Here is a 15,086-nt window from a genome sequence, read left to right on the forward strand (position 1 = left end):
TCTAGGGTTGCAAAAATATTGCCATGCTTCCCCTGCCCTTCACAGTGTTGCTTTGTCGAAAAGGCAGCCCTTCCCTGAATGCAACATTGACCTACGATAAAAGTAGTCATTCAATCCATCCATCCTTTATTTACAGTCGATAGACCAGAAAAAGGAATTTTTTTATATCTGCCTTCCATCAATCTGGAAGGAAAGGCACTAAATCTAGCCAAGGTAAATGCCCTCCTATACTTGGGACTATTTTTTATTTTTTATTTATTTATTTAAGGATTTTTATGCCGCCATTCAGCCAAAAAAGGCTCTCACGGCGGCTTACAAAAGTATTTCTTGACAGTCCCTGCCCACAGGCTTACAATCTAAAAGACATGACACAAAAGGAAAGGGGATTGGGAGGGAGGAACTAGTTGGGACTAGTCAACCAGCATTCATTATTGCAATTTAATTATTAACTATAAAAACAAAAACGAATGCTAATTTATTATTTATTTGCAATAGTTATATTGGGAGGAATTATATGTGCCTGCGCGCCCGCTCTGGAAATTACGGTTAAGGATGGTCCCTCTGAGTTATCTCGGCGGACTGACGCTCAACCATAGAGACGCCAGCTGTTTGAAGGCACGAGAGATCACGCCCACTTCTCACTCCTCCTTGGACGAGGGCGGAAGCAGTCGCCGACTCTGCGACTGTCCCTTCCTGTAGCGTATTGGCCCTTTTCAGCGTCAATCCCCAGGTCCTCGTTCTCTGATTGGCCGATTCTTCCTACCTCTCCTCTGTGGTTGCTTCAGAAGTGTTGGGAAGAGGGTGGGGAAGGGAAGGTTATTGGAGGGGGCGGGGACAAGCGCCGGTCACTCTTTCCCTCGCCTCTTTCTATTGGTAGTTGCTTTGTCCATTTACGGTATCGCGGAGGCTGATTGGCTGGATTCGCCGGTTAGGGGCGGCGCCGACAGCCGGAGGGGAAAGGAATAAAATTGGGGGAAAGGAAGAAGGGGGTAAAAGCGAGTGGTTCGTCGGGGCCGCCGAGGGCAGGATGAGGCCGGGGAGGCTGTGAGGAAAGCGGTAAGGAAAGGGCCCATCGGCGCCCGTGAGGGGATTCCCGCTCTTCTGCCCCTCCCCCTCACACAATAATAATAATAATTCACACAATAATAATAATTATAATCTTTCTGCCTCATAAACTCTTTTCATCCTGTTTTAAAGTCTTATCTAAAATATTGCAGTTCTTACCTCAGGATTTAAATCTTTTCACACAATAATAATAACAATAATAATCTTCCTACTTCATAAACTCTTTCATCCTGTTTTAAAATCTTACCTAAAATAAAATATTGCAATATTTATTTATTTATTGCATTTCTATACCGCCCAATAGCCGGAGCTCTCTGGGCGGTTCACAAAAGTTAAAACCATTCAAAGTATAAAACCATAATATAAAATACAATATAAAAGCTCAACCAGATAAAAACAGCAGCAATGCAAAATTACGAACTTAAAACACCAAGTTAAAATTTATTTATAGATTTTTATCTCTGGATTTGTATATTTTTATCTCTGGAGTTGAATGTTTTCACATAATAATAACAATAACAACAATAATAATCTTTCTAGCTCAAAAACTCTTTCATCCTGTTTTAAAATCTTACCTGAAATGTTGCAGTTTTTATCTCTGGATTTGAATCTTTTCATACAATAACAATAATAATAATTTTCCTGCTTCATAAACTCTTCCATCCTGTTTTAAAATCTTACCTAAAATATTGAAGTTTTTATCTCTGGATTTAAATATTTTCACACAACGACAACAACAATAATAACAACAATAATAATCTTCCTGCCTATTAAATTCTTCCATCCTGTTTTAAAATCTTACCTAAAATATTGAAGTTTTTACTTCTGGATTTGAATATTTTCACACAATAATAATAATAATCTTTCTGCCTCATGTACTCTTTCATCCTGTTTTAAAATCTTACCTAAAATATTGAAGTTTTTACCTCTGGATTTAAATATTTTCACACAACAACAATAATAACAACAATAATAATCTTCCTGCCTATTAAATTCTTTCATCCTGTTTTAAAATCTTACCTAAAATATTGAAGTTTTTACTTCTGGATTTGAATATTTTCACACAATAATAATAATCTTTCTGCCTCATGTACTCTTTCATCCTGTTTTAAAATCTTACTTAAAACATTGCAGGTTTTGTCTCTGGATTTGAATATTTTAACAAAATCATCTTCATCATCGCCATTTTTCTCACTTATAACCTTTTTGGGGAGGTTTTTTCCCTCTTCGCCTGGAACCAGGGAGAGGGCCTTTTCAGTGGTGGCCCCTCAATTATGAAATGGTCTCCGTGATGAGGCTTGCCTGGTGCTAACATTTCAGTTCTAGGTCAAGACTTTTCTCCAGGGCGTTGAACAGCATCTTCTGAATTTGTAGTTGACCCCGAATCTGCTGAGTGTTCATAATTATTTTAAATACTTGCTATTTACTGTTTTACTCTGTACAGCACCATGTACATTGATGGTGCTATATAAAGATATAATAATAATAATAATAATAATAATAATAATAATAATAATAATAGATTTACATATAAAACGTATTTTCAGTGCCAGGTCAAGACTTTTCTCCCAGGTATTTAATAATAATAATAATAATAATAAATATATTTGTTACCCGCCTCTCCCTCTGGATCGAGGCGGGGTACAACACAAATAAAAACACCATAAAATACATACAACTAATTCAAACGTTTTAAACCAGTGCATCGTTAAAAGCAGCACGATTAAAAAAGGCATCTTAAAATTCAACTGGGTTATGGCAACCAGCTTGATTGATAACTGGCAAATAGAGGGAGAAAACGTGGAGGCAGTGACAGACTTTGTATTTCTGGGTGCAAAGATTACTGCAGATGTTGACTGCAGCCAGGAAATCAGAAGATGTTTACTTCTTGGGAGGAGAGCAATGACAAATCTTGATAAAATAGTTAAGAGCAGAGAGACCACACTGACAACAAAGGTCCGCATAGTTAAAGCAATGGTATTCCCCGTAGTAATCTATGGCTGCGAGAGCTGGACCATAAGGAAAGCTGAGCGAAGGAAGAGAGATGCTTTTGAACTGTGGTGTTGGAGGAAAATCCTGAGAGTGCCTTGGACTGCAAGAAGATCAAACCAGTCCATACTCCAGGAAATAAAGCCAGACTGCTCACTTGAGGGAATGGTATTAAAGGCAAAACTGAAGTACTTTGGCCACATAATGAGAAGACAGGATACCCTGGAGAAGAGGCTGATGCTAGGGAAAGCGGAAGGCAAAAGGAAGAGGGGCAGACCAAGGGCAAGATGGATGGATGATGTTCTGGAGGTGACAGACTTGACCTTGGGGGAGCTGGGGGTGGCGACGGCCGACAGAAAGCTCTGGCGTGGGCTGGTCCATGAAGTCACGAAGAGTCGGAAGCGACTGAACGAATAAACAACAAAAGGCCTGCCGGAAGAGATCAGTCTTTATGGTTTTCTTAAACAGACATATGCTTAGTTTGTAATTGACCGGGAAACTGCTGAGAACATTAATTCATTCATAGTTTATACGCATAGTTTATACACAAAGGATCTACTGAGAGTTGATAGTTGAGATAGATAGATATATGCTTTTTATGGTTTTTAAATTTTATTTTATGGTTTAAAATTTTGTATATCAGTTTTTAACGTTCAGTGTTTTAATATTTGTAAACCACCCAGAGACTTTTGACTATGGGGCAGTATATAAATGTAGTAAATAATAATAAAATAATATTTTAAGATCATATCCAGAACATTTATATTGCAGTTTCTACCTCACTCTTTGACTCCATTAAAGAAATCGCCATCCTCCTCCTTCTCACCTATTTTTATCTTATTTTAAAATCTTACCCAAAATATTTGTGTTGCAGTTTTTAACCTCAAGATTTGTATATTTTCACTGTAAGAATGATAATGATAATAACGCTTCTTGCCTATAATCTCTTCTCTTTCATGTCTTAGTTGTACCCAAAATATTTACAATGCAATGTTTACCTCTAGTATTTGAGTCTGGTCACAGGTTGTGGCTCTGTGTGATTTGCTACTAGCTACTGGCAAAGGCTATCCATGGCTACTAGCCCTGATGGTTGTGTGCTGTCTCCAGTATTCGAGGCAGTAAGCCTGTGTGCACCAGTTGCTGGGGAACATGGATGGGAGGGTGCTGTTGCACCATGTCCTGCTTTGTTGGTTCCTGGCCGACAGCTGGTTGGCCATTGTGTGAACTGAGAGCTGAACTAGATGGACCCTTGGTCTGATCCAGCAAGGTTCTTCTTATGTTCTTAATAATATGGGTAATACTTATTGCTCGTAATCTTTTATTTTAAAATTTTAACTCGTTTTATTTTATTTTTTCCCTTCCTCCCCGCCCCCCCTAATTATTTTTCTGTATCTGTGCCTACCAAGACTTGAGGAAGCTGAATGCTCATAACTGGTTTAGGCCTTTCTTTAGGATCTGCCCCATTTCCACGGAAATTCCACAGGAAATCCTGCCGTCTGAAAACATGTATTTAATCCAGGGATTTGAGATGACGTGAGCTGCATTGAGTTGCAATTTCTTCTTTCAGAAGCTCATAACTGCTTTCTTCTGCCTTTCTGTCTCAAAGGGGCCTAGAGGACTTGATGTCCCGCAATCATGTCAGGGACCGTCATTATCCTCCAGCAGTTTGCTGGAGGCCTCAAGAGCCGGAACGAAGAAGCCAGAGCAAAAGCCGCCAAAGATTTGCAGCATTATGTTACCATGGAGCTCCGCGAGGTGAGTGGAATGGGAGGAGAGAACTTCATGCACTTTGCCTGATAGTAAGAAGTGTGAACAAGGGGAAATGATAAAAAAAATTTCCCACCGCCTTTTGAACGAGCCGTTTGCGTTAATCCCTTATTCCCCACCCCTAACTGCAACCAACCTTAAAATTTTGTAGCTGCATTTGTTCACATTTCTCTCTCCATCCTATCGCCCTGCTGTCATCCAAGTTTAAATTGTAATCTCCTTTGGGGCAGGGGCCTTTCTTTGCTGTTTACATGGATGCTGTTTAAATGATAATTAGACCAATAGGCCTTTTTTAAAAAAAATCCATACTACACAGGAAGCCGCCTTATAGCAGATCAAAATATACGTCCATCCAACCCAGTATTGTGTATTCTGACTAGCAATGACCCTCTAGGATGTCAGGTGGAGCTCTTTCCTATTCTTTTATCTGGGGACAACAATGTTTGAACCCGGGACATTCTGCATATGAAGCTCAGTCTCTGTCACTGAACTTGGGAAGGAACCTAACATCTATCTCCTTCACTGTTTGGACTTTATACTGTTATACTGTTAGTTTTACCCTACCCAGTGCCTGTTTGCATTCTCTTCCCCTCCTTATCGCTCTACTATGATTTTAATAGATTGTAAGCCTATGCGGCAGGGTCTTGCTATTTACTGTTTTACGCTGTACAGCACCATGTACATAGATGGTGCTATATAAATAAATAATAATAATAATAACCGAGGTCCAAACAACCAAGTCTAAGAGATTTCTTTGAGTTTGGATCATGCATTCAACCTACATAATTTATTTATTTGCTGCAATAGGATTTATGGAGGCTGAGAAAACACTGGGGGTGTTCATGGCCCGGAGCACCTGCTTATTGGATTGAATTCTTTTTTCCTTCCTTCACAGATGAGCCAAGAGGAATCCACCCGTTTTTACGACCAGCTGAATCACCACATCTTCGAGTTGGTCTCTAGTTCGGATGCAAACGAGAGGAAAGGAGGCATTTTGGCCATAGGTGGGTATCTAGATATTTTGCCTCAGAAAAATTGGCGAGATTTCTTTATTTTAATCACACATTTTAATGCCTGGAGAAGTTCACTCTGAGACACAGGTACAATTCTATAAATGGCTTTGCTCTTAGCGAATAGGATCACACTTCTCTGGCTACCTGACCAATTTCAGCTTGCCAAAACCTGGTGGCTGTCTTTTTCTCTGGCGGCTTGTGGTACAGGAAGAGGTAGTGTTTTAAAGAAGTGGTTCGCAGGGATAAGTGGTTTCTTCCAATGTATTATCCATTTTTTTTCTAACAATGCTAAAAGAAATTCCCCCATCACTTTCTCTCTTTCAGCAAGCCTCATTGGTGTCGAGGGAGGCAATGTCACCCGCATCGGAAGGTTTGCCAACTACCTAAGGAACCTCCTTCCCTCCAATGACCCTGTTGTCATGGAGATGGCTTCCAAGGCCATCGGGCGCCTTGCCATGGCAGGTGACACCTTCACGGCAGAATACGTGGAGTTTGAAGTGAAGCGGGCTCTGGAGTGGCTGGGAGCCGACCGGAACGAAGGTCGGAGGCATGCGGCGGTAAGAGCCTGTTCTTTGCATAGCTCTGATAGAAGCTGCTTGTGAGGGCTTTTGGAGTGGGACTTCACAGGGTACTTCAGGAGGTAGGAACAGAGCCCTAGAACAAAGCTATGTCCTTTAGCTCACGTCCTGTCTTTTCATCTTGTCTTCTCCCACTCCCATTTTGCCGATTTAAATTTCCACCTTCATTTTACCTAGTGCTGTTTCAAAACCCTGAAGGTTTTTTTACCAGTAGCTAATTGAGTTTGGATGAAGATGCTGAGAACTCTTTTAGATCTGGGGCGGGCAGAAGGTAGATTGTGTTGGACTTTCACAGAATCATAGAATCAAAGAATAGTAGAGTTGGAAGGGGCCTATAAAGCCATCGAGTCCAACCCCCTCCTCAATGCAGGAATCCACCCTAAAGCATATTTGACAAATGGTTGTCCAGCTGCCTCTTGAAGGCCTCTAGGGTGGGAGAGCCCACAACCTCCCTAGGTCACTGGTTCTACTGTCGTACTGCTCTAACAGTCAGGAAGTTTTTCCTGATGTCCAGTCGGAATCTGGCTTTCTGTAACTTGAGCCCGTTATTCCGTGTCCTGCACTCTGAGATGACTTTAATGGCCAACAGTCAGGAATTCTGGGGATTGAATTCCGAAACAACTGGAGGATGTTTTCCAGCTTCCCCTAAACTACAGTTCCCAATGCTCTTTGGGACTGTTTTAAGTTATGTTTATTTATATTTACGAACAATAAAAAAGACCAAGCGATTAAAAGGAGTTAGAGCTCAGAGCTTAAAAGGCCCGGAGAACAAAAATCCAGGTATGTTTAATGTCACGTCTAATTTGGCCCTAAGAGTTAGAAGAAACTTTGATTTCTTGCGAAAAAATGGAGTATAAGTACATTCCTGCCCTTGAATTATTATTAGACAGAGAGCTTTGTATAAAGTTCAGGCGGGTGTCACGAAATTCACTGCCTCTGTATGTGTTGTCTCTGTGTGCGAGTAAGGCTGCCTACTCAGTTGATAAGCCTCTGAATTCTCATTCCGACCCTTTGGCTTCTTCGGTTTCATCTCTTTCCCTTCCTTCCAGGTCTTGGTTTTGCGGGAGCTGGCGATCAGTGTCCCCACATTCTTCTTCCAGCAAGTGCAGCCATTTTTTGACAATATTTTTGTTGCCGTCTGGGATCCCAAGCAAGCCATCCGCGAGGGAGCCGTTTCCGCCTTACGAGCCTGCCTCATCCTGACAACTCAGCGGGAGTCAAAAGAGATGCAGAAGCCGCAGTGGTACCGGGTAAGGAGAGATGGCTTGAGGCAAGAATTCCTTGGTTCAAATTTCAGAATCCGTGGAATCACCTTGTGCGAGCCACTCATTTCTCAGCCTCCCCGCCCCTCCCGGATCTGCATTGCAGAGATAATAATGCCATCCGGCCTTACCGATACAGGGATACGATATAAGCGCTTGGATCATTTTTTGGGTGTATAGCTATTTTTCCTAAGTAGTAGCAATGTCATTTCAGCAAACGTACGAGGAAGCGGAGAAGGGTTTCGACGAGACCGTGGCCAAGGAGAAAGGCATGAACCGTGATGACCGCATCCATGGTGCCTTACTCATCCTAAACGAGCTGGTCAGGATCAGCAGCATGGAGGGAGAGGTGAGTTGGGTCTGAGCCTCCTTGGTAGGCCTTTTCTGCCCTGAATGGCAGCATTTAAAGAATGTTGAAATAAATTAAGAGTGCTTTGGGCAGGTGAACTAAGGTGGCCACTCTGACTCTCGCCATTACTTAAAGCTGAGCGTATTAGGGTTGGACTAGTTGGCATAGTGATGGATCTTTAAAGGTAGCCTGCTAGTTCCCTTTCTGAGCCATTGAGCAGGTTATCTTTGGTGCCACTGCTAGCCTTCGACGTTGAGGTGCCAGCAGCCTTTTAAAGCCACTAGTTCAGTATTTTGGATCAGCTCAAGTAAATGGGAGCCCGGGGGAAAAGCAGCCCAAATACCTCATGGCTAGATGCTTTTAAATCGGTTTAGATGAATTCATGGAGGATTATAGGCTTGCTGGTCACTTGCGATCCATTCATCCTTTTCCTCCCCTCCGTGTAGCGTCTTCGAGAGGAGATGGAGGAGATCACGCAGCAGCAGATGGTACATGACAAGTATTGCAAGGACCTGTTGGGCTTCGGGACCAAACCTCGCCACATCACCCCCTTTTCCAGTTTCCAGTCTGTACAGCCCCAGCAGTCCAATGCCTTGGTAGGGCTACTGGGCTTCAGCCCCCAGCCGGGGATCATGGGCTTTGGTGCATCACCTGTCCCCGTCAAGTCGACCTTGGTAGAGAGCCGGTGCTGCAGAGAGCTGATGGAAGAGAAGTTTGATCAGGTGAGTTTGAGGGCCTCCGTGTGCTAGTCTTCTGAGAAGATGAAGAGAGTGTGTTCATGTGCCATCCTGGCCTTCCTATAGGCATATAGTTTATTTAAAACAACAGTTCTGAGGTCCGTTAGAAAACAAACTTAGCATATGTTGTTAAATGCCTGGGAGAAGAGAAAGGTCTTGACCTGGCGCCGAAAAGATGATAATGTTGGCGCCAGGCGAGCCTCATCGGGATAATTGGGGAGCCACCACTGAAAAGGCCCTCTCCCTTGTTGCCGTCCTCCGAGCTTCCCTCGGAGTAGGCACTCAGAGGAGGACCTTAGATGTTGAGCGCAGTGTATAGGTAGGTTCATGTCGGGAGAGGTGTTCCGTCAGGTATTGTGGTCCCAAGCCGTGTAGGGCTTTATAGGTTAAAACCAGCGCCTTGAATTGGGCTTGGAAACGTATAGGCAGCCAATGCAAGCGGGTCAGAATCGGTGTTATATGCTCAAACCTCCTTGTTCCAGTTATCAATCTGGCCGCTGCATTTTGCACAAGCTGGAGCTTCCGAACCGTCTTCAAAGGCTGCCCCACGTAGAGGGCGTTGCAGTAATCTAATTTGGAGGTTACCAGAGCATGGACGACTGCAGCTAGGTTATCCCTGTCCAGATAGGGGCATAGCTGGGCCACTCTGAGAATAAAATGCTTGGCTAGACAGGCCTTTGGTTGGATCCAGCATTGGCTCTTCTTAAGTTCTTGGTGCGCCCCTCTTTTAATTTGTCCCCAGATGCAACAAATGTGCACACCTTGAGAAGCATCCTTTAAATAAATAAAAATAAAATAAATCTTTCTCAAGCGGCTCAGTTCAGACATCACGTCAAACCGTGGCGTGAGCTTGTTCACTTTCATTTTCCTTCGGCTTTAGCGCTCGTAGTCTTCATAAGCTCAATCGATGTCTCCATGGTTACAGATATATAATTCGAAGCCATGCAGAGGTTTAGAGATGGATACCCTAGGGTACCAAACATCTTTGTGTGTGTGTGTGTGTTTTTAGTTGGGATAATAGTGGGGAAATTTATTTATTTATTTATTACATTTATATACCGCCCCACAGCCGAAGTTCTTAAAACAAACTGTCAATGTTATGGTAAACAAAAGAAAGCTTTTATTATTGGAGCTTAGAAACCATCTCCCCTCCAGACAGCTTTACCCAGAAATAGATGAAACGAGACAAAAGGATGTGCAGAATCAGTGAGGAGATAATGGGATGATATCTGTCCCTTGCCTGATGAATCATACTCTTAAGGAGCATGACAGTATGGCAGAATTGTAGTTACCCACTACTGCAGATTTTTGAAGGAATAAAGTGTATCTCAAACCATTTCTTAAAACGCTGCTGGGAAAACAATATTACATTTAGAGATGTGAAGGCCTGGAAAAAAACCGGAAAAATTTGGAACAAACCCAGTTTTTCCGTTTTTCCCCCTGAAGCCTCTTTTGGTTTTTTTCGGAAAAAAATGAAGAAAAAACGGATATCGGGATGTTTTATTTTAGCATGAAGAATAAAATGTTTAAGACAAGGTGTTCAGGTATTTACTTCTCCAAATGATTTCTAAAAACTGTACAGTATCAGATTATTACAATGTCTGTGCACCAAGAACAAGCAAGTCCCAGGTTGCAAACTGAGACTACAACTCTCAAATGCAAGAGGAAGATGCATTTCTGCCTCTAGGAGGCAGCACTGCCATGGAAGCAGAGACTGAAACTAATAGTGATAGCTATAGGTCAGAAAATGAGTCTGATTAAATTTCATGCATATTCATTGAATCTTGGGTCCCCCCTTTTTTCTCAGTTGTTTTTATGGGAATGGGTGCTTTATGTCTGCTTGACACTATGGAGGACTAGAGGAGACATAAAAAAAAATCTTTGTTGCTAATGTTGGTGGTTTCTTCTGTTGTTTTTTCAAATTGATTTTTTGCCTGCTCCTCATAAACTGGCAGAACCAAAGAGGTTCCTTACTGTTCAGGTGTTCCTAACAGTTCAGGAGCTTGTAGCTCCATTTGTTACCCCCAAAAAACCTAAATTAAATTTGTAATAATTGTTTGAATACACTGTACTTTTAATATACCAAATGTAATAATTTTATGCCAAACCAACTGGGACATAATTGCATTTTATGTTACTAAAGTAACAAAGTGACTTTCAATCTGTAAAAAGTGCTCATATTCCATTATTTCAATTTTTCCGAAAATTTCCATTCCTCCCCGCCCCTGAAAAAAAGGGAAAAAACAATTTTTTTCCCATGGCTTCAAAATTTCCAGAAATTTTACATCTCTAATTACATTCATTATTCTAGAAGATAAAATGTATCGTAATGAGCTTCCCCCCGCCACAAATGTTTCATTTTTCCATTAGAAAAATTGGAAAAGGCCCTGACTTCTTCTGCCCCTCTCCCCGTGTTTATATCTCTACCTCCACCTGCAGTCTGAAGTGGCACAGGGTGCAAGGCGCAGTGAGCATCCCAGATGCACACAAAAAGGGAGAGAAGTCTCAGGATGCTATAGGAAAACGTTTATTATCTGAAAGTGGTACAGCCCAGACACGAATCTACCACCACATGTGCCGTTTTGTATGAGTTTAGCTAGACCACAGACATGCCGCCTTTTCATTTCTCAGGTGTGCTATTGGGTTCTGAAGTGCCGCAGCAGCAAGAACTCCCTGATCCAAATGACGGTCCTCAGCTTACTGCCGCGGCTGGCTGCCTTTCGCCCTTCTGCGTTCACAGGTAAGAGGATCCTGAATGCAACTTTCCAGAGGCAGGGTTGAGTTGGGAAGGGCTGTGTTGGGATTCGGGCTGAAGTTCAACCCCGCTAAGCCTAAGGGTTGCTTAACGATAGGCCTTGGAACTAGAATCATACCTCAGTTGTAGTTCTTCCTCTGTACCTTCTCCCTGGTGGTCAAGAATTAACCTCTGTGTGGCTCAGTTCAGACAACACGTTTCTCAGTGGTGGTTTTAGAACTCCGTGGTGGAGTTTTTACACCACCGTTGAGAAATGTGTTGTCTGACGGGAAAACTCCACCCCACAATAGAGGGTGTTTTTTTTTAGAAAACACTCCATGCTGAATATCCACACTGCAGAGGAGGGTTGTGTTGCGTGGAGGGCTCCGTGGAGTTTTCTATTGAGTTGAGTTGACTTTTCCCACTGGCTACAGAGTTCCCTGGCAAGAGCAGCGAAAGGAGTGAGTGCCGCTCTAGGAGAGCCACTGGAATTGTGTGTGGGTTTTTTTTAGCAATGGCTGATGGGATACCATTGGGAGGACCGGGGGAGGAGAGAGGGTGGAGGAACCTTCAAACAAACGTCATGATGGATTTTATTCAACTCCACGGTAGCCCACAGTCACACAACGGTGGAGTTAGAACATTTTGCGTGGGGCGCACCCCCTAGGAACTGCGTTGACTAATGTGTTGTCTGAACTGAGCCAGTATGTACAAACTGCCTTCCCTTCATTACTGCTTAATGATGCTGGGCCCCTCCATCCAGCTGCATTTGAAAACTGCGCTTTTGGGAAATAGGTTTTGGGCAGGGTTGACCAATGAGCCCTTTCTTTTTAACTAAAGTAAGCATGACAAATAACTGCTTGTGCTTCTTCTCTCCATTTTTTTTGGGTGTGACCAGCTGACCACTACCTTCCAGACACCATGAACCATGTCCTGAGCTGCGTTAAGAAAGAAAAGGAGCGGACGGCCGCTTTCCAAGCCCTGGGCTTACTCTCGGTGGCCGTACGGTCAGAATTCCAGGTTTACTTGCCCAGGGTCCTCGAAATTATCAAGGCCGCCTTGCCGCTGAAGGAATTTGCCCACAAGTGAGTGGAGGCTTGCAAAGATGGGAGATGGCCTTGGCATTTTTTAAACACACACACCCCTCTCTCTAGCTGAATGAGAGTTCTCTAGCTGGAGGGAGGATTCTTGGGGTTGTCAATACAAGCTCTGCTCACACGTACAGGAGCTGCCAAAATTAAGGCCTTTGGCGGGGTTTGCTGTGAGTCTGAGCGTTCTTCTTTGAAAAGTACCGATCCTTTTACAGTAAACTTCTTTGCAGAGGAGATATTGGGAAAGGCTCAAAGAAGAGCGTTCACACCCAACAAACAGTCTGCGTGGTCAATGAGGCTCCGTTCCGTTCTGGATGTTTTTCTGGAACTCCCTGGCTTTCTCCGTTATCCATCGGATATTGGCAATTTGGTCTCTAGTTCCTCTGCCTTTTCTAAACCCAGCTTGTACATCTGGCAATTCTCGCTCCATGAATTGCTGGAGTCTACCTTGCAGGATCTTGCTGGCATGTGAAATAAGTGCCACTGTCTGATAGTTTGAACATTCTTGAGTGTTTCCCTTTTTTAGTATGGGAATATAAGTTCATTTTTTCCAGTCTGATGGCCATTCTTGTGTTTTCTAAATTTGCTGGCATATGGCATGCATCACCTTGACAGCATCCTCTTGCAATATTTTAAACAGTTCAGCTGGGATACCGTCGTCTCCTGCTGCCTTGTTATTGGCAATGCTTCTTAAAGCCCATTCAAGCTCACTCTTCAGGATGTCTGGCTCTAACTCACTGACCACACTGTCTGAGCTATCCCCGATATTATTATCCTTCCTATACAGATCTTCCGTATATTCTTGCCACCTTTTCTTGATCTCTTCTATTTCTGTTAGGTCCTTGCCATCTTTGTTTTTGATCATACCCATTTTTGCCTGGAATTTACCTCCGATGTTACTAATTTTCTGGAAGAGGTCTCTTGTCCTTCCTATTCTATTGTCTTCTTCCACTTCCGCACATTGCTTGTTTAAAAATAATTCCTTATCTCTTCTGGCTAACCTCTGGAATTTTGCATTTAATTGGGCATATCTCTCCCTATCACTGTTGCCTTTTGCTTTCCTTCTTTCTTGGGCTACTTCCAGTGTCTCAGCAGACAGCCATCTTGCCTTCTTGGTTTTCTTTTTCTTTGGGACGTTTTTTTTGCCACCTCTTGGACAATGTTGCGAACTTCTGTCCATAGTTGTTCCGGGCCCCTATCTACTAAATCTAGCCCCTTAAATCTATTCTTCACTTCCACTGCATATTCATTAGGAATATTAGTGAGCTCATATCTAACTGATCTGTGGGTCTTCCCTATTCTCTTTAGTTTGATTCTAAATTGTGCAATAAGAAGTTCGTGATCTGAACTACAGTCAGCTCCAGGTCTTGTTTTTACTGTCTGTATAGATGTTCGCCCCAGTGGCCCTCAAAAAATTGCATCCTGCGCTTACCAACCCAACAGAAGCAGGACACCCACCACGACTCCCTGAATCGAGACACTTGTGTGCATTGAGCTCTGCGTTGTCCTCTCTGACTCGCAGCTCTCTCCAGTCACAGGCTTCACTCGCCTCTTCTGCCCAAAATCCCCTAAACGCAGATTGAACAGGGCACCTTCAGTGCCTCCCCCCTCTCCTCTGCCAATCAGCCAAAATGAGTCCAGGAGTCTTCGAATCGTCCTTACCAGCTGTATCTTCGGGCACGTTTCTTTTTGGGGGGATGGGGGACGGGGACTGGAAGTACAAACAAAAATCATTGCTTGGGGTGATGCTTCCTTCCCAGTGCATTTGTAACTCTGATATTCTCCCCCAGGAGGCAGAAGTCGGTGCAGGTGGATGCCACGGTCTTTACCTGCATCAGCATGCTGGCACGAGCGATGGGGCCCTCTATCCAGCAAGACATCAAGGAGCTTCTGGAGCCCATGCTGGCTGTGGGGCTGAGGTAGGGCTTTCAGTTACTCCTTCCAACCACTACGTGGCGCTTTTGGCGTTTGCATTTTCCTTCACTGACCGTCGAAGGAGGCTTCTCGTTTGCCATTGGAGAGAGCTGGCTAATACAATGCTGCTAGCCTTGTGGGGCTCTGCTTTATGAACCGGCACAGCCTTCCCCAACCTGGTGTCTTCCAGGCGTGCTGGACTACATCTCCCAGCATGCCCCAGGCTGGCGAGGGGCATGCTGGGGGACAAAGTCCAACACACCAGGTTGGGGAAGGCAGAACCAGCAAGTGGCGTTGATATAGCACCCGAACAAATGTTGATAATGTTGTCAAGTCCTCAATCCACTGCATTATGAGTAGTGAGCAATTCCAAGGTGATAGTATAAGGCTTTTCGCTGTCATAAGGGCTCTGAAAATCCATTCGCGCTGACCAGGTGTTAACTTCCAAGAAGTTAGCAGGACATGCACATCGCTCCATATTAAAGATTGTTTCAGTACAAAGTTTATCCTTATTATAACCTCCTTCTAAACGGGAGCAACTACTGGGCATTGCCAATACATGCAGCCCTAACCTGTTGTAGCTGTTC

At 43.4% G+C, this 15,086-nt stretch overlaps 1 protein-coding gene across 2 annotated transcripts in view; it reads left to right on the top strand.

The window, feature by feature from the left end:
• Positions 1-976: 976 nt before the first annotated feature.
• MTOR (mechanistic target of rapamycin kinase) overlaps positions 977-15,086 on the top strand; it is a 109,382-nt gene continuing 95,272 nt past the window's right edge. For both annotated transcript variants that reach the window (XM_063145475.1, XM_063145476.1), the window contains exons 1-10: positions 977-1,056; positions 4,661-4,809; positions 5,717-5,825; positions 6,159-6,391; positions 7,462-7,662; positions 7,889-8,023; positions 8,470-8,745; positions 11,392-11,500; positions 12,393-12,579; positions 14,376-14,504. In XM_063145475.1, the coding sequence (XP_063001545.1) occupies positions 4,690-4,809; positions 5,717-5,825; positions 6,159-6,391; positions 7,462-7,662; positions 7,889-8,023; positions 8,470-8,745; positions 11,392-11,500; positions 12,393-12,579; positions 14,376-14,504 (1,499 nt within the window). In that variant the 5' untranslated portion in view covers positions 977-1,056; positions 4,661-4,689. The remainder of the gene's footprint in view (positions 1,057-4,660; positions 4,810-5,716; positions 5,826-6,158; positions 6,392-7,461; positions 7,663-7,888; positions 8,024-8,469; positions 8,746-11,391; positions 11,501-12,392; positions 12,580-14,375; positions 14,505-15,086) is intronic.

This window comes from Elgaria multicarinata, chromosome 20 (assembly GCF_023053635.1).
Source record: "Elgaria multicarinata webbii isolate HBS135686 ecotype San Diego chromosome 20, rElgMul1.1.pri, whole genome shotgun sequence".
Taxonomy (NCBI): Eukaryota; Metazoa; Chordata; class Lepidosauria; order Squamata; family Anguidae; genus Elgaria; species Elgaria multicarinata.